This window comes from Agelaius tricolor, unplaced genomic scaffold (assembly GCF_023055355.1).
Source record: "Agelaius tricolor isolate 1412-34295 unplaced genomic scaffold, bAgeTri1.0.p SCAF_72, whole genome shotgun sequence".
Classification (NCBI taxonomy): domain Eukaryota; kingdom Metazoa; phylum Chordata; class Aves; order Passeriformes; family Icteridae; genus Agelaius; species Agelaius tricolor.
The window spans coordinates 1,402,763-1,422,685 of record NW_027269332.1 but is presented as its reverse complement, the minus strand read 5'-3'; the positions used below and the strand labels follow the sequence as shown (position 1 = coordinate 1,422,685).

Below are 19,923 nucleotides of genomic sequence, written 5' to 3'. Positions count from 1 at the left end.
TTTGTCTTTGTGTCTTGGTGTGCACATTCTAAGAAAGTCTGTTGACAAGTTTTCCTTTCCAGAGAGTCAGGAGTACAGGCTGTTACTGCCTTGTTGTCTTACACTGTTGTGACTTTTACAGTAAAAAGGAAAGGTTTCCTCTCTTTATTACAACAAACCTTTTACATAAGAATCCCTTTCAGACACAGCGCAACAAAATATGAAATTTCAGTTAGATGGGAAATTACCTCCTTTTTTTCTGAGGAAATAACTATGAAACTTCAGGAGAAAAAGAGCATGTGTCTAGATCCTGGAGCAGGTTTTTAGTCTAGCTCAAGGATATGACCATGAGTTCTGTGTATCCTGCAAAGTGGCCTGATAAGCAGGTTTACCATTCTGTGGTGCTCTGCAAGCCTGGGGCTCATTGTTGAGGATTTTCACAGGAGAGCAGCAAAGCAAAGCTTTTAACTGGTTGTTGAGGTGTTGTCTTGGTGCTGTGCACCAGTTAGTACCCTAAAACCTTAATTTGACCAAATTTGCTTGTATAGAAAGAACTGGCACTTCCTAATTTGAAAGGAAAAACCCCACAGCAATGTCTGGTTACATCTGTTCAACTAGGAGAGGTAATTTTAATCTGTATGTGGCTCATGGCCAGTTACTTTCAGTGACTAGTTGCCATTCATTAACCAGGAATACTTTGGCTTTGTTACTGCTCACAATGTGGTACCACATACAGTTTAGAGACTGTCAAAAGCAGTGCAAAGAAAGGAATCTTGGCCCTGTGGCAGATGTCAAAATGAAGGTTTTATGGGATTACTTTGAATTGTTTAAAGATTTCAAGGCACACACTCATCTACTTGTTCCCTTTCTGGATGACTGATTATCAGTCAGGCTGGAGAGTAGAGTCCATATCCCTAAACCAAACGTCTGTCTCCCAGCTGGCTCTTCAGAGGTCACTGCTAGCCCTTGGACTCCCATCTCTGCTCCTCTGGCTGCCACACCTCTGGCTGTTCTACCCTTCAGACTGCCAGTGCCAGCTGTGACATCACTGGCATGTCATTACCAGACTGATTTACCAGCAGAACTTGGCCCTTGTGGCCCATCTGTTTTAAGTTCTGCCCCTCTAGTATTGATCTTGGCACATTAAAGCATCTCTTAGAAGAGCTGGATCTCATGCTCAGCCCAACAAAGAGATTCTGCAGCTGCTCTAATCCCTCACCAAGCCTAATTCACCACAATTATATGCTCAAGCAGCCTCCTCAAACACAGAATAATTTACAGAAAAATCACATGGCTACTGTGGGTAATTTAGTGTGGAATTCATTATCTCAGACTAAGTATTATGACTGATAACCTGGGATATGGAGCAATATCTATTTCTAGGAATGCATTTATGTGTTGGTTACCAGTCATTAAGGGTAGTTTAATTAACAGTTCACCTGCTGAGAAAGTGCATGCCCAGAAATGTGCTTGCCAAATAACATCTGTGCTGCTGCATGCTTTCTAGCAGGCACCATTTCCCACTGAGTACTGCTCTTCTGGGAAATGTGGTGGATCTCCTATAGAAATATATAAGTTTGTGAGTATCTTACTTCTGTGAGTAAGATAATGCTCGCAGAAGCTCTGGATTCATAGTTGAGCATCACAGACCACGCTGCTCCTGCAGTCAGGGTTCCCCTGTGGCCACCAGGAGGAAGCAGGAATGTGGGGATCCCAGTTGCTGGGGTACTGGTTGTTGGTTTCTCTGGGTCTGGAGTGAAGGAGTTTGAGACAGTAGTTCATGTTCACACTCAGGTGTTTATTATTTCTTATCAATAAAACAGCCTCACTACTGTGAGCTCAGCAGCTTTTCATTAGAAGGCACAAAATGACCAACAATCTCTTGGTACAAGGTCTTTTAAGACCAAACTATCCAGTTAAGAATTGACACCTGGATTATTTTCCCTTTTAACCCAATAACTGATCCCACAGAGCCCCCAGTGGGGACTTTTCTGCCCAATTACAAAATGCCACCCAAACCCATAGAGAAGAAGGAAGAAGAAGAAGGAAGAAGAAACCCAGGACAACAGCCTGTGCCCTCCATCTTGCTTCCATCCACAACACACTAAAAATCCCAAACCCTCAATTTTTCACCCAGTGATGCACCTACACTACTCTCTATAATCTATTTCACGCTTTTGTGGATTCCAGTCTGTCTTGAAGTGTAGGAAACTTTCTCCATGAATGAGGGTCAAAGTCAGTGCTCCCCTGGGGGTCAGGGCACCCCAGAGCAGACAGAGAAATATTCCCTGTGGTGCCCTGGGTTTCCACACAAGAAGAAGTGAAATTCTTGGGGTCAGGGATGGCAGGAGGGGGTCACCAGCTCCTTGGGAGCACCAGCATGGAGCCCATGTCCCTGCAAAACCAGGAGGGCAGGTGGGGATGTCTCGTGTTCAAGCACAAACACACCTTTCATTGTTTTCTTTTCGGCACACGCTAACGGCTCCGAGTCCTATTCCTGGTGAGTGGGACCTGGAAAACAGCTTGACATTTCCTGCCTGTTGTTTTTTTTTTTGTGCACTTCTTTCTGAAGCCTTTTTAGGCTCAGTTTAATTTAGACTGGGGAACCACAGTGTAGTTTTACAGCACAAAGATGATGCTGAGCTTTTTATAGAGCCCTGTTGGAGCCAAAAGGCTGAGCAGCCTTTCTCTGCCCCTCTCTGGGCTGGCAGGGATTGAGGCAGCCAGGCTGTACTTGGGAAGTTGGGAAAGCAGGATTTCCACCTGGGCACAGCCCACCTGCTTCACTGCCTCCTTTTCTCCAGCACCCCAAAGCTATTCCAGAAACATCAGAGAAATCAAGATTTCACATCGATTCCTACCATTTAATTCTACTACTTGGAAATAAAAGGCTTTTTTGGACCCAAATGTTTTACACCACCAAACCCACACACCCATTAGGTCAGTCTTTAAATACCAATTTTTATAACGAAACTAAGCAGTTCTGCATTGAATCTTCCAGACACTCCAGCTGAGTGGCTTTTATCATTACGTGTCAAACTCTGTGATCCAAAGAAGGGTGACAGAGCTGGGGAAGGGTCTGGAGCACAAGTCCTGTGAGGAGCAGCTGAGGGACATGGGGGTGTTTAGCCTGGAGAAAAGGAGGCTCAGGGGAGACCGTATCACTCTCTGCAAGTCCCCAACAGGGGATCAGGCTCTGCTCCCAGGCAACCAGCAATAGGACAAGAGGAGATGGCCTCAAGCCACACCAGAGCAGGGTTAGGTTCAACACTAGGCAGAATTTCTCCACAGAAAGATTGATTAGACATTGGAATGGGCTGCCAAGGAAGGTGGTGGAGGCACCATCCCTGGAGCTATTTAAAACCAGTGTGGACGTGGCACTCAGGGACATGGTTTAGTGGTGGGCTTGGAAGTGCTGGGTAATGGTTGGACTCAATGACCTAAAAGGTCTTTTTCTACCTATATAGTTCTGTCATTTTATGAACCTGAGTGGAGATTTATCCTCCACTTGCTTCTTCCCCCCTCAATTGCACAAAACACTGTTTCCTCACTTTCCCACCAGTTTTTAAGGAGGACTGAGCAGGGGATAAAGAAGTAAGTTTGGAAGCAACACTGGACAGGAAAAATGAGCCAGCAAGGACTTCCGGTGCTCCCTTTAAATGGGGAATGAGGGTGTTGATTTTGGTGAGACGTGAGGATTCAAATGAGGTGCTAAAGGCTCAAACAGAGCCAGCTGGGGTGGCTTAGGTCGTGCTGCCCACCCTGTGCTTCCTCCACGCTCTGGAGCACTTAAAGCCCTTTAAAAGCCTTTGGAAGGCTGTGCTCTGACGGGGATGTCTCTTGAGGGAAGCCTGCCCCGTTCTAACAGGGCTGGGCTCGCAGCCCTAAGGAGGCGCAGCCGCCTAGAACCTTCTGGAAGGGCCCCGGAGGAGGCAGAGGTGAGGTGAGTGGCTGGAAAACAAAAGGCTGGAAGAAATGTTGGAAACAAACTCTGTTCTTGGTTAATTCCCGGAGCACGGTGTTTTTCTTGCCTCTCCGGGCAGAAATAAGTGACACATTCACAAAGTGCTTGTTTAGGAGGAATGCGTAAAAATGCTGTTTTTAGGGGGTGGGAACCAAACGGGGGGAAATGTGTTTGTTTGGTTCCAATTTACTCTCATGCGTGCAGACCTTTCCCTTTCAGCCTTTTTCCCAGCATTTCCCCGCTTGTCAGATGCTGTGTGGCCGCTTTCCCTTTTATCTCTTCTCCCTCTCCCGGTTTGTGATGTTTCTTTCTGCGAAGTTTAATTGTGCAGCCCGTGCTCTTTGTGCTGAGGCTTTCAGCCCTTCAGCATTCCCGACAAATTCTTCCTACCTCCTCCCGGCCTTTTTAGCTGGGATTTTACACCCAGATTCTGCTAATGGGTTTTACAGCAGAGCCCGCACACAGCGGGGCTGGCACGGCCGGGGAGGTGGAAAACAGAGAGAAGTGAGGAAAGGAGCCCCGGGTGAAGGTGCTGCCGCAAAAAGATCCTGCTGCTCAGAAAAGCACATCCCCTGTGTGAAAAATGCGTATTTTATGATTTGCTTTTCGCAAATATTAAAATCAATTTTATATGTGTTGTGTTAGAAAGTTATGCTGTATTAAGTGGTGTGCTAAATACAGTTTTAGGTTATAACAAAATGTTAAAATAGTAACTATGCTATGTAGGATACTCTTTTTGAAAAGAGGACTCGCAGTGAGATAGCAGCCACAGGACACCTAATTCTTTCAGAAAAAAAGAATTTATTACTCTCTTATCAGGAGAAACTAACTTCTCGCCTCGCTCAGCACTGGAGGCACTGTCAGGATTCAGAGGAAGAAGCTGATACTGACCAGACAGAATCCTGTGTTTGAATTGAATGTGTGCATCATGTGTGAGATGTATGAATATGTAACAGGTTATTGCTTTTAAGGGTTAATCCTCTGTTAACGTGGGTCCTTTTTCGGTCTTATGGTGCCCAGAAAGAGGTACCCGGACTTACCGTGACTCTTTGTTTCTATTGTCTCATATTGTCCTAATTCAAATTGTCCAAATTATTATTACTCTAATTATATTGCTATTTTTATAACTGTTTTATTACTAGCAAACTTTTACAATCTTAAAAACAAGTGATTGGTGTTTTTCCCGCCTGAGACCCTGCATCCCACTCCAGCTCTTCCATGAGGAGCCAGACCATGCTGCTTTCATCTTTCTGCAAACAATCCTTCCTCCTCCTTTTCCAAAGGCAGAGAGAAAACCCAGGTCACTGGGAATATTTCTCTGTCTGCTCTGGGGTGCCCTGACCCCCAGGGGAGCACTGACTTTGACCCTCATTCATGGAGAAAGTTTCCTACACTTCAAGACAGACTGGAATCCACAAAAGTGTGAAATAGATTATAGAGAGTAGTGTAGGTGCATCACTGGATGAGAAATTGAGGGTTTGGGATTTTTAGTGTGTTGTGGATGGAAGCAAGATGGAGGGCACTGTTGTCCTGGGTTTCTTCTTCCTTCTTCTCTATGGGTTTGGGTGGCATTTTGTAATTGGGCACACAAGTCCACATTTGTGCTAATGCATGTACGTGCAGTCATAGAAATTATGCAAGATTGAGTTTTAGTAAAAAAGCTGATGTAGAAGTATTTCACAAATATTAAAACATAGCATTCTGGTATTTCTGGAAGAGCTATATATATTTTTTTTTAATAAGCTTTGGAACACATTTCAAAAGGGCTTGTATTACAAAGAGCTTTGAAAGTTTTAAAAGATCAGGAGCAAAGTGAAGCACAGACTTTGTCTAAATTATACCATTTGATTGGATCAAATTTGGTTACTCCACATTTTTCTAGAGGAAGTTTTTATGCCATTTCAGAAGAAAAAAGAAATCCACAGAATCCTAGCTTTCTTTTACATGGAAAACCTGGTTTCTACCCACCTTCTCCCTATCCTCTTCAGAGGATAGCACCAGGGTTGTAGAGGAAACTTTGCAGTGTATCAAGAGGGGTTTTTGCTCTTTATTCTTACAGAATTATAGATCTACAGGCTTCCTCTTTCAACACTTCCCATGTGGCTTTGTATCATACTGCCTTTTCATTTCCTCAACAGTAGTTCCTTACATTTCAGTGGCTTAAAGGTGAGTTTATTCAGGTCTGGTTTGGAAAATGTGTGTGGCTTAGATTCTTCCCCTCGTGGATCCGTACAACTTGTGCAAACACTTTGGACTTGGAGCATATAAATTACCTTATTCTCTCATATGTGTGAAAAATTTACTCATTAAAGTTTAACAGTGCTGTCAAGCGTTCACAGAATTCTTGGCGTTAATGGAAAAACTAGTGTTGAAATGAATAATGTTTTATCAAAATTAAATACTCAGAGTGTAGAAAATGTAATTTCTTACTGATGGAGCAACACAACTGAGTGAATCACCAGAGGTAAAGATCTAATGTCCTTTGCCTTGTAACTTCTGGAGTGTTACATAAAGGACTGTAACTAGAGTGAGGCAATGCAAACTATCCCTGCAAAAATACATCTTTTTGGCCCATTTGCCAATGGCAACTTCAGGTTTGGGGATGTTGCAGCAAGATGCAGCTTTTCAAGTTAAGTTCTGCAGCTTCTCTGAGTTTTCCTGGAAAAGAAGAGTTTTTCTCTTCTTTTCCTGACTTTTACTTGCAAGCTCAGGGCCAGCTTGGCCCTGAATAAAAGCAAAAGATCAATACAAAAATCTTTTTTTTCATATCCTGGATAATGTAGTAAGTGATGGTTTGGCTTTGCACGAATCCTCTGTAGTTGAGATATTTCTTCCTTCCCATTTCCTTCTCCTATTTCTTAGTTTTGCCCAGGCTATGGATTCTGCTCTGTACTTCAGTAGCTGGCAGCAGTTTAAGGATAATTTGAAATGCATGTCTATGGTGAGTGTGTTGCACAGAAATTTGGTAAAAGGCCGATTGTTCAGACTGGTAAACTGAGCTCTGGAAACAGTCAAATTGCACTCAAACAGCTTCTGGTTTTGTTTTTTTGTTTTTTGTTGTTGTTTTGTTTGGGGGTTTTTTTGGGGGGAGGGGTTGGAGTTTTTTGTTTTGCCTTTTTTTTTTTATAAAGGTATTCAGGCTACTGAAGTGAGAAAATGCACAACCTGTAACAAGAAATGCACAAAGATATATGGATAAATATACCATTGAGAGGCAGTCTCAGTATGAATTTTCTGAAAGGAAATCCTGAGCTTCAGAGGAAGGAAAGGTCCAAGGGATAAAATCCAATTGGTTTTCCAAAGCATTTGACAAAGTGCCTTAGCAAAGGCTCCTAGAAAAGAAAGGTGCTTTTATGGTGGCTGTCTTTAATTGGGTAAGAGATAAGACACAGAGGCGAGAGTCTGTAATTGAGAGAAGGGGAAATTGAGGCGAACAGAGAAAAGACAAAGTTTGCTGATAAGAGTTAAAGCCTTCAGGGTAAGGGTGTTAAAACAATTCAGCCAAACTAGGGCTATTTGCAGTAGGACCTTATGAAACTGAATATACAGTTGTAAAAATAACATATAATAATGTCCGTGAGTATAAAGTTATGCACATAACAAGAAATAAAAGCTAAATTTTATAAATGGGTGGGTTATGAATGAAGCGTTGCCTTTCAGTGGAGAAATCTTGGAATTAAGTAGTTCAGAAATAGATTGGTTCACTTTAGTGCTCACAAACAGCCCAAACAGGAAGCAAAACTATAATGAAAAGAAATAGAGAAAAAAGGCAAATTAAAATTAATAGGATGATCTGCTTTTTGAGAGTGTTGTGTGGCTCATGTCCCTATCCTAAATCATAATGATCAAGGTTATTGAACTGTTTTATAGTAAATAAAAAAAGATTAGAACTCCTCAGCTGGAGAAAGGAGATGGCTGACAGAGGATTTGACAGTTGCCTGTAAAATCACAAGTTACATGCAGGGGGTAAGGTGCTCTCCATTTGTGTTTACCGTCTCTCAGTATCGGAAAAATGGAGAATGATGTGAAGTTTTCAAGTGGCAAATTCAAAATAAAGCAAAATTATGATGTTTTCTACAGAACAGAGCTAAACTGTGGAACTGATGAGTACAAGATCTGAAAGATACCAAATTTTATGTAGGTTCGGGGAACAAATTAATAGAACAAAAAGCCATAAGGAGCTGTTAAGCCTAGAGAATTCATCTTTCAGGAGGTTGATGTGGCACAAATCCTTTGAGGATAAGTGTATAGTGGAAAGAGTATATGAAGCAAAGTGCTTCTATGTGCTTATTCTCTTCTTGAAACTCTTCTGCATTATGATAGTGAAGGATATTGAATTAAATGGCCTGACCCTGGCTGTTCCTATGTGTGGTTGTAACCTGAAGATAACTCCTTGTGAATGGGTTGAATTGCTTTTATCAGCACTGGGTAGCACTGCCCTGATGATGAGCTGAATCTATCTAAAGCTTCTTTGCCGCTTTTTCTGCCTCCTGGTTTTTTGCTCCATCTTTCTCCTCTCCTAAATAGTTGCTGAAATATCACTGTTCATGTGAACTCGTGTTTTGGGTAGTGCTGCTCACCTGTGTTCTTTTGGAATCCAAAATGCTTGTAAATCCACTAAACAGCATTTTTACCTGGCTGAAGAGCAGCAGGAACAAAAACCTGCTTATGTAACCAATCTCTGGCACTGTACAACAGAGAATAATTCATGTACATCGTGCAAAGCAGAACCTGGCACTTGTGACAGTCACACTGAGATGAAACGGCTTCCTACAACAACTCTGAAAGAGATCAGAGGGGGAAAACCTTTACAAAAATATTAGTAGAGGAAGAAAATGTAAAATTAGTTATGATGAAAGTAAGCACTTTGTGAACATTAGAGCAGCATTTTCTCTGAAAAATTCGTGTGGGTTTTTTTTTTCTTTTTTTTTTTTTTTTTATTAGTTTCACAGGAACTAGAAGCAACACAGTGGACAGGCTGCTGTATTTATTGTCTTCGGGTGCTGGCCAGCTGCCTGCCAGGTGACCAGGACTCCGAGGTGGCTCAGAGCTCTGCAGGTACATCCCAGACCTTCAGCGTGGTCTGGGGCACGGGTGGGCAGGGAAACACCTCTGGTAATCCCAGATACAATGGGTGCTGTGCCCTGTGTTGAGTGAGCAGGGAAACACTTCTGTCAGCCTCACCAATCCCAGATACAATGGGTGATGGGCACAGAAACACATCTTTCAACCCCAGCAATCCCAGGTACAATGGGTGCTGTGCCCCTGTGTTGGGTGAGCAGGGAAGCACATCTGGCAGCCCCATTAATCCCAGATAAAATGGGTGGTAGTGCTGGAGCACAGATGGGCAGGGAAATACCTCTGGCAGCTCCAGTAATCCCAGGTACAATGGGTACTGTGCCCCTGTGCTTGGGTGGCAGTGCTGGGGCACTCAGCAGCAGAGACGGATGATGACTGCCAGGTGTTGGTGTGTCAGCCCAGCTGGACACAGCGAGACAGAGGAAATGACTCAGAACACCATGAGGGGCTGAGGAAAACGTGTCTCACTGAATTACAGCCCTGAATGTCTCCGCCGCGCACCATGCGGGGCCATTTTCGGGCGGGGGTGCCCCGGCTGCAGCGGGGGCTCGGCCTGGCCGGTGCTGCTCGGGGGGCGCTGTGGGTGGGTGCCGAGGGGCGGTGTGGGTGCCGGGGAGCGGCTGGGCGGGGCGGCCCCGGCTGTTCGCCGAGCTCCCCGAGCGCCCGCCGAGCGCGCCGCCCTCACCCGCTGATGCAATCCGAGCCCGGCAGGGGCGGCGGCAACAGCCCCAGCCCCGAGCAGCGGCACCGGCGGCAGCAGCAGCCGCAGCGATCCGAGCAGCAGCAGCCCCGGCCGGCCCGGTCCCGCGCAGCGCCGCTCTCTCCGCCCCCGGGGCTCGGCGATCCCGCTCCATCCCGGCCGGAGCCCGGCAGGACCATCTCCCTCTCCTGCCAGCATGAGCAAGGTAAGCGGAGTTTGCTGCCCAGATCCGTCCGTCCGTCCTTCCGGCGGCGCGGAGCGGCTCAGGGGCTGCTCCTCGGCAGCTCGCTGTTTGTGTTAGCAGATTTTAGTGCCCCGATTTGTTCGTGCTTTGCAGGGGATTTCTGTCCCTGGCAGATTTGTTGTTTGAGATTCAGAGGCAGATTGTGTGTGGTTTTACCTCTTTCCTTGCTCTTTCATTGCAGTCACCACGTGTGGAAAGGAAATAATGAGAGGGGATGGAGAAGGGGAAGGCAAGGTGTATGATTTCCTTTGGGGTGAATTTCTTGTTTATGGGACTCTCGATGATTAAAAAAACCCAAACAAAACTGACAAAAAGACATCAAACCAAAAACCCGCGAAGGTGTCCTGGCAGACATCAAGCCTTTTTTTGCCTGTCAGTTTGTTAAAGCTCTTATGTCTGCCCTTGTACTAAAATAGACTATGGGTAAAACCCAGTAACATGTGCTGAGAGGTTCTGAGTAATTTCAGAAGAAACTTTGAATCATGGAAGAGGAGTTTTCGGTAGCTAACACTAACGTGGCCGATGAGCATCTGTGGGCACTGTCCTTTTATAAATGTCATGTTTATGTTCTTCGGCTTAGTGACCTGATCTGGGGATTAAAACCAAGTCTTGCCGGTCGAGGCAAAGGGCACGGAGTTAGCACGGGCGCCTTTCAGCTGGACCAAGGGAGCATCCCAGCCGCGTTCCACCCTGTGCAGCAGCTCAGTAAAGCTCGGGTTAGAGGCTGGGAGCTGCACAGCTGCAGTCTGTGCCAGAGCTAACAGCTGAGGAAACCACGGCTGAGGTGTTAGCTTTCCTTAGTCACGGTAGCAGATGGGGTATGGGCACAACAGGTGACTGGTAGGTGTCTCCCCAGCCCCTCTGTGCTGCTGGTGGCAAGTGTTCCTCACATCCAGCAGTGCTGCAGTTGCTACTGCTGGTGCCAGGGCTGGCATGGAACAGCCTTGGGATGCTGTCCCAGCCCCGTTTACCCTCCCTGCACCTGGAGAGGGGCAGACCGGCCATGGCAGGAAACTGGTCTGAAACTACTCAGGGAAAATACTCAGGAGCTCCCCCAGCCACAGTGCTCAGAGACAGAATGGAGCACCTCAAGGAAGGGACAGACTCTTTTTTGTATCACTTGTGATGTACCTCTTGTTTGTCAAGGAAAGAGAGCAGGGCTCTGCTTTCCAGGGTGCCAGAATTTGAAATTGTGATACTGTGAAAAATACCAAGGTAGAATATTAATATATAGTATTCTACCTTTATATATTTATAATATCCAGCACCTGTCAGGAATGCTCTGGCCTTACATAAAAACTGAGTAACAAGGAAACCATAGACCTACCAACCTGTCTGCTCAAAGCAGCACTGATATCTCATTGGGCTCTCAGCTGCACAAACCCGACCTTCACTTTGTCTTTTTCTTGTCTTTGCTGTAGCTACAGCAGTAAAAGGACACTCTTGCCCCTTGGAAATGATGTAGCCTTGAGCAAGTCAGAGTTGTCTGAGCCCTTTACCCTTTCCTTGCCTCATCTGTTCAGACTGTCAGCTCTCCCGGGTTCTGGCTGTCACTGTGTGTTGGTGGAGCATGTATCAAAGGAGCAGAAAATTACAATTTGATTATCACCATACTTACATAAAATCTGATACATTAATAAATAACCCAATCAACAGCATTATTCCACCTCCTTGTCCCTTCATCTGGCCCTTCTCTCCTGTGTTTAGTTGCAGCGCTCCATTTTTCCTTGAACTATTTCCAGCTCAACCACAGCCCTCCCTTTCTGTGCTGTTGAAAGTAATGTATAAGAAATGAATTATGCCTCCAGTTTCTGCAGTCTCTCCCTTGTCTACTTCATGCACTGATTGTTCCTGACAGGCCTGGCACTTCTCTGTGATCCAGTGGATATGCTGGTTTTTCCCCATGGAAATTGAGCACTGAAATATGCTGCAAAGCCATAGGTAAAAGAGAAGATTGCAAAGTCAGGAGATAGCTTCAACACAACTGGTATCTTGTTAAAATAGTCCACAGGCTGTATCCTTTGTTTAATTAGACAGATGAAAATAATTCAGGTGGATTTCATTAGTCATTAATTTATCCCTGGGAGGATAGTGTTAGGAAGGCAGGTAAATCAGTTAATTAATAGTGTAAACACTCAGGTGCTCTGCATTTATTCAGGCGTTTTAGAACAAATTAGGAGATGTGGGCATGGTAAAGAATTGGAACAGACATTTTCATTGCTTCCCTGTTTTATGCCATTTTCTTAAATGAATAATCACAGCTGAATGTATAATGCTGAAAATTACCAGTGGGTTTGAGGGCAGGACCTTCAGTGTCAGAATGAAGGAGCCAGGCTGTAAATTCTCTCTGTAAAATTTGCACAATCAGCCTTGTTAGGCCACAGATGTGGGGACTGGCACGTTCACATCCCCACAGTGACACACCACGTTCTCTGTGCTGCTGGGGAAGCTCGTCTCACAGAGGCAGCTCTGGGAGCTCAAGGCACTCAGCACTGATTGTGGCTTTTGATAATCAGTTGTGGCTGCCCACATGCAACCATGGCTGCAGTGGAGCCCAAATGTCATCTTAAAAGCCTGGCTGTAGGTGGTGGTTGAGCATAAATCCAATAGTATGTTACCCTGATATGCCATCTTTGTAGTCATTTCCATGTTTGCACCTTGATGCCTCCCATTCTAACACAGGATGAAGTCAATGGGTGGCCCCATTTACCTTGGAAACAATCTCATTATTTTATGGCTTTACCCATTAAAGGTCCAGGTAAAATTACATCATAAAACAGAGCACCTGTTGCAGAAGGGTAATTTAGGAAGCATTACCATATGCTGTTGCAGAGGAAGATCCAGTGTTGCACTTATGGAAAGCACCCTTTGGTGTGTACATCAGAGGACCCAAAATTTAACATGAGAATAGTTGGAACTTTCTTTAAAAATGATCAATGAGTTTTATCCATCTGGGGCTTTTTGTGCATCTTGGCCCATAGTTTATTATTAGTTTTGCAAGCTAATGTCATAATACCATTCCAACAGAGTTACTCATTTACTTCTTCCCTTGAGGTCTGCAGTGTGTTTTGAGTTTTATTTTAGAATATACCTGAAACATTAATGAAGGGCAGCATGTAACTTCTCAGCAGGGACACAGCTACTGCTAATATGGTGTGCCTGTTAGAGCATATCACACACCATATTGATAAAAACATTTCTAGTAAGCGCAGAAAAGTGTTTTCCTGGTATACAAACAGGGTTTAATTCCACAAGGTTCTGATTGGAATAATTCCCACTAGGATTCAGAGACATCATGTCCACTTGTTTAATTTCATTTAGACTGTTAAGAGTCATCATCTCTGTAATAAATGTTTGAATATGCATTACTCTTACTGAGAATGGAAGTGTTTAAACCTTTAGCACTCAGTTTGAAAGAACAGAGTGTGTTCAGTCTAGAGCAGGCTCTGGGGTGCTGTAGCAGCAGCTTTCCACAATCTAGAGGAAGATGATGGAGATGGGGTCAGGCTCAGCAGGGGGCTGTGTGGCAGGAGGGCAAGAGATGATGGCATTAACTGAAGCATAAAAAGTTCAGATGGGATATAAGGAAAAAGCTGTCTCCACAAGCACGGTTGGGAAGTAAGTTACCAAGAGAGACTCTGCAGTTTCCATCCTTGGCAGCTCTCAAGACCCTGCTGGGTCAAGCTTAAGAACCTGGTCTGAGCTCAGAGCCTACCCTGCTTTGAGCAGTAGGTTGAATTAAAGACATCCTGGGGTTCCTTGCAGCCTGGGTTTTCCTGTGGTCCTGAGAAAAAGCTTAGAAACTAAATTTTTTAAAATTCAGTCATACTTTTTTTCCACACCCAGTGGTGTGGACCAGCAGATATTTGTCCAGAGCCCTGAATGCTTGGCTTTTAACAGCACAGAGAAGTCTGTGTAAAGGTGGTGTTAAAAGGCACCACTGTTGGCAGATTGCTTTGCAGAATATATATTCTTAACATGTCAGTATAGCAGTATCATTTTCTTAATTATCTTGAGGAAGTCCATGTGCTTAGCAGAGGAGATTAAGCTGGAAAACTATGAAGCACTGAATAAAAGGAGATATTTTTGATTTTTAGGCATGTGACCTTGAAATTGCTGCATCTGAAATACAGCCTATAAGGTTACCACACAAAATTGCATATTCTACTCTTATGCAATACAATTTCTTATCATCGTGCAATTAATTAAAAATTATAGGTAGTTCACCTAAAATCAACAGTAACAATACAATTTCTTTTGATGTAGAGTTTCTCAATCTCCATTAAAATGACGGAAATTCTTAATCAAACAAGTATGGAAAAGAAACTTCAAATGTTAGCATTTACTGTCAAGTTATTGTCAACATAGCTGCCAGGTCAGTTGCTATGTAAATTTCTTACCAGATGCATAATACAGGTTTTACTTCCTTGATTTTAAAGTTTGAAGAAACTGGTGGAGAGGCTAAGTTTTTGATCCTAGATGAAGAGAAGTTTAAGTATTTTTTTATAGGCTGCATAGTTTATAGTTTGTTTGTTATAAACTGTCTTTATACATTTATAGTTCAGAGTACCGTAATTATTTTTTGAGAACAGAACATGAAGATTTATTATCAAATTATCAACATCACAGTCCTGAATTCTCCCCTGTGGCAATGCCTGCTTAAAATTTGACAAACCTCTTCCTAATTGCTAGAAAGTATTGCCTGAAATATCGAGGGTAAAAGCTAGAAAAAAATGAATCAGGATGAAGAAATAACCTTAGCACAGGGTGTTACTACATGTAGTGATTACACAGGCATAGTTTGGCCACAGCTGCATGTGTACATGCATGCAGAAAAACCCCATAATTCTATTGACATGCTCATGTATTTGAGGCATTTATCCATCTTGAGTATGTCATCTGTGGTTTTTAATATTATCCTTTATCTTTCAACAGTTTTTCAGAGACCATTTATGGCATTTACAGTTTGATTCTCTTCTTGACACCTGAAGATAGAAGTTCAGTAACAGCATTTATTTCTGATTGTTCACTAAGCTGAAAATTAGCACTTACAATTGTTTTCTTTTGGATTTTCTATTAAGGTGGTGTGCTGTAGCGAGCAATGTTTTCATCATGTTAGTTGGGAAAAATATTTCTTAGAGCATACATACAAAATGAATATTTTCTCAGATGCAGTTCTAAGCTTTCAAGAGGCTCAAGATTAGCTTCATACCTTCTGAAATGTGAAAAACATTGATGTTCACGTGCACTGAAGCCTCCCAGACCCTTTGCTCATGTTATAAGTGAGTCATTTGTCAGTTTAGATTTGTGGAGCTGAGCAGGGCTGTTTGATCATTGATACAGGTGTTGAATTGTAGGAGGACAAGCCTACACTACTTGTCATAGGCCAGTTTATTATCTTCATTTCCATTTCTTACTATTTCAAAGCTGTCATTTTTCTAACAGAGACTGCATCACTCCTGATCTATGTTTGTTACAGCTTTAACCATGCTATAGTTTGGGCTAAGGTCCTCTCTGCATTTTGTGTGCTTTGTGTGTGCTTAATGCTGACACCTCTACAAATACCTCATCTGTGACCACCCTTTTCTTCCAAGGCCACTTCTCATGTGCTGAGTGATATTTTGCTCTGAAATTCCCTGGGCAGCCTCCAGTTTGCTCTGGGCATTGTCAACAAATGATAGGGGATTTCAGATGAAGGACTTGCTCACATTGTTTAGAAAGGACACACAGGATAAGGCTAATACAGCTCCAGAATTTTGGAACCTTATAATCCATGATTTTTTCCTGTCATGGAGTTGTTACATAGCTGAATATATATTAAGTAGGTGGGATGTTTGGTTCTGTCAGTAGTTTGAAATATTTTACCTCTTTTAGCAGATAATATGAAGAAAAGCAGCAGTTTCTGGGTGTTATCTTGTTGTTGTACCACATTGAAGAGAGCAATGTGTGACACTGCAGTGATGCTGTAGTTGTGCCCAGCTTTTCCTGGCTTGTTAGTAAGCTTCCATGGGATTATTTACACTTGCTTGGTGGTGGTGGATAATGTTTATTACCTCTGTGGCAGCCTCTGCAACTCATGAAGAGTGTAAAACAATTAAGTTCTTAGAATATTCTGAGCTGAACATCTATCATGCAAATGTGCTCCCTCTCTGTTATTGGAACAAGAACATTACTGTAGATGATGTCCTCAAACAGTTCCCCAGGATTTTCCCTTTGGCTTAGCTCTGTTCCTAGTGCCCCTTACATCAAGAGAAAAGCTTCAGTTTCCTTTCTGCTTTGTTGAACTGTGTCCATTTGAAACAGATCAGGGCAATGTTTGAGCACACAGCGAAACACACATCACAGGGGTGTAAGGCAGGCTTTGGAGAGGTCTCCCAGTGCTTCAGACCAATTATGGCACGCTTGAACCCCACTGGAGCTGGTGTGGGCAGGAGTTCTGCAGCCAGCACCTGTGTGCTGTTAGGCAAGAACTGGAATAGGTTACAGCTGTGAGCAGTTAACAGCTAAACCTGTTGTAAATCAGTCATTTGCCACCTGTTCTTCTTCCTTGACAAGAGCTGGGATGGATTTGAGCTTGTATTTTCTGGGAATGAAGAATCTGACTCCATGTTCTCAGAAGGCTGATTTATTATTTTAAGATATTATGTTGTATTAAAGAATGCTATACTAAACTATACTAAAGAATAGAGGAAGGAGAAGGCAGAAAGCCTTTACAGAAGGCTAAAAAGATAATAATGAAAACTTGTGACTCCTTCCAAAGCCCTGACACAGCTTGACCCTGATTGGCCATTGAGTCAAAACAATTCACATGAAACCAATGAAACAATCTCCAAACACAGTCCAAAGCAGCAAAGGATAGGAGAAGCAAATCAGATAATTATTGTTTTCTTTTTTCTCTGAGGCTTCCCAGGAGAAGAATCCTGGGCAAGGACATTTTTCCAGAAAATATGCCAGTGACAGATTTGATATTTCAGTTCCTGGGGAGCTGTGCAGACCCTGTTCTGGCACCCCAGTGGGTTCCCTGAAGCAGCTGCTGAGCAGGGTGAAGTGTGTCAGTGGGACAATCTGTACCTCAGTTTCCTGTTTGTAGAAGTAATGGATATTTCTGCCTTCTTTCACCTGGCTGTTGGGACTGTAGAGCCAGGCCTTGCAGTGAGAAGAGACCTTTAAAGCTTATAAATAATGAAGGTTTTCATTCTTTATCTGGAACAAGCAGTTCCAAGCCCACCGTCAGAATCTAGGAGAACACAGTATTTGCATTATTTCTGGAAAGAAATATTTGCAATATTTCTTGCTGTCCTTCTGGTCTAACAGTGCAGTTAAAAATGCATCCTGCTTAATTTTACTGTACATTCTTAAAATTTACAGTAAAATGCTGATTTAGTACCTGGCTTTTAGAATACATGAGGACAGGGAAATGTTAGAGAAAACATAATGAGCGCAAGCTTGTAGAAAAGAACAAAGCCCTGCTACAGTGTTAGAGCATAAATGCTATTGCTTTCCTCTTTCTTGTTGCCAGTTTGATGGAGAAGATCTCATATCCAAGAACTGGCCCTAAATGCATTAAAACTGTGTTGTCTGTCAGAATTTAATTTATTTTGTTTGAGCCATCAGTGTATCATATAGCCATGAGACACTGTCTAGTTAGAAAGCAAGCAGGTGCATTTTTAGGTCAGCTAGTTGCTTTAACATGTTTTCCTTCATGTTATTCTGGCAAAAAATGCATTTGTTAAAAACCTGATTTCTCCCAAAATTGCTCTAGACTGGGGCAATGACCTGATTAAAGAGATACAGGATAACTTTACTGCATCTCTGAACAAGACCTACTTAATCACTGTGAGCCCTGAAATTGGAGTCAGGGTCCTGCTGCAGCATGGTCCAGGCAGAGCTCACATCTGGGTGTGCATGGCTCAGCCTGCAAGCAGGGAAAAGGGCTTTGCTCAGACATTGGAGAGGAACAGCAGAGAAACAGATTTATAGGAGCACTCTGAGCAGTGGAGCAGAGTGTCCCTGCAGGTCTGAGCCCATTCAGATCCCCAGTTCAGATAGCTGCTGCCATGCCTTATCAGCTTCATCTGTTGGACACTGCAGGAACACAGCAGCCTCTTGGGAAGCAGGGACAGGAACCACAGCCAGCACACTGCACAGAGTCGTGCTCCTTGTGCTTTTCAGCAGTGGCATTTGATGATGGGCTGTGATTAAATAGGCCATGCAGAGTCACCAGGGCTAGATGTGGTGTCAGCCCTGTGCACACCAGCAGCCACACATGTGCATTGCATTGAGCCAGTCACAGTTCTGTCATTTCTAGTGGCACTTAGACAGCACTTATGGTGGAAAAAGTAACTCCTTCTTCCTCCAAAAGCTCTTCTGTTCTCTTCCTCCACAGAGCCTTTGTTTTCAGTGTGCCATTCATCTCTCCTCAGTGTCTTATGTAAACCTTTATTCCAGCGCAGAATGGGCTTAAATGGGACACGGTCTGAGCACTCTGAGAATAGCTTCAAGTGACCCCTGACACAGGCCAGTGATTCAGGGCTGGCCTCGTGCTCCTCCTGCTGCTGCTGCACTTATGGGCTGTGTCCTTAAAAACAGGTTTTTGTCGGCTAGCTTTTTTCTTTGGTCATGTCAGTTCTCATTTTGGAATCCATCACTGTCTCTGCTGTGGTTTGGTTGGGCTTTTTCCCCCCCAGGAGTTTTTAGTGATTTATTTGCAAACTGCACCTCACTAAATTGTTTGCTTCCCATTCTAAGCCCTCAGTAACTCCTCAGACAATGATTTGATTTGTTTCTGCTCTCTATGCCTTCATGTTATTTATATTTTCATTTGGTAATTGCATAAAGCCAATTGCCTTGGTCATCAGCTGCAGAATATGTGTGGAGTTTCAGGCAATTTCACAAATAAATTGCAAGCTACATTTTATGCATCTTTAAATCAGATCTGTCATTTATCTGTGCAGCTGTCTCAGAATAAAAAATACAGTCAGTGTAACTGAATCTTCAAGGAAAATAAACAAATTAGTTTTTAGTGTGCTTAGGCTCATCTTTTCTGGAACAACAGTGCAGTTAAAAATGCATCCTGCTTAATTTTACTATAAATTCTTAAAATGCCGATTTAGTACCTGGCTTTTAGAATACATGAGGAAAGGGAAATGTTAGAGAAAACATAATGAGCACAAGCTTGTGGTAAAGAGCAAAGCCCTGCTATAGTGTTAGGGGAAAGCATGCAGTAGCATTTATGGCCTTTCTTATTGCCAGTTTGATGCAGAAGATCTCATATCAAAGAACTTGGCCTAAATGCATTAAAACTGTGTTGTCTTTCAGAAGTTAATTTATTTTGTTTGAGCAATCAGTGTATCATACAGCCATGAGGCACTGTCTAGCTAGAAAACAGGCAGGTGAATTTTTATGTCAGCTACATCCAGCTGGTTGCTTTAACGTGTTTTCCTTCATGCCATTCTAGCAAACAAATGCATTTGTTAAAAACCTAATGAATGCTAGACGGGACAAACAAACCAACAAAAGAGTCACTTAGAGCACTGCTCACAGGAGTTAGAGATGGAAGAGCTCCATGAGGTCATCTGCCTCTTCCCCTCATTGTACCAGGCTGTTTTCCCCAGTCAGGAGGGCAGTAAACTGTGAAGAGGAAATGGCACTGGGGAGTGACAGAGCAGCAGAAGGGTCATAGGGAGGAAAACAATCCAAGACCACTGTGAGCAGTGCCTTCAGAAATCAAGGTTAAAGCACACAGCTCCTGGGGGTCATTGTGAGGAGGGTTTCTTTAGAGTGTTTGCCTGTTTCTGCTAATAGGAAAGAGAATTGTCTGGATGTGCAGGAAATGTATTAGAGCAAAGTGAGTAAATTGAATAAAGGGGCAGCACACAGAGATTACAGCTGCCTTATGTCCTGTGGTGGATGGGACTGCTGGGAGGCTGTCAGGGTTTTTCACCTGGGAAGGATCAC

The 19,923-nt window shown here is 43.4% G+C and overlaps 1 protein-coding gene across 1 annotated transcript in view; it reads left to right on the top strand.

Annotated features, from left to right (window-relative positions):
• Positions 1 to 9,643: 9,643 nt before the first annotated feature.
• The window catches only part of BCAT1 (branched chain amino acid transaminase 1), a 58,592-nt gene continuing 48,312 nt past the window's right edge, over positions 9,644 to 19,923 (top strand). Inside the window, exon 1 of the mRNA XM_071417942.1 lies at positions 9,644 to 9,927. Within this exon, the coding sequence (XP_071274043.1) occupies positions 9,919 to 9,927 (9 nt within the window). The 5' untranslated portion in view covers positions 9,644 to 9,918. The remainder of the gene's footprint in view (positions 9,928 to 19,923) is intronic.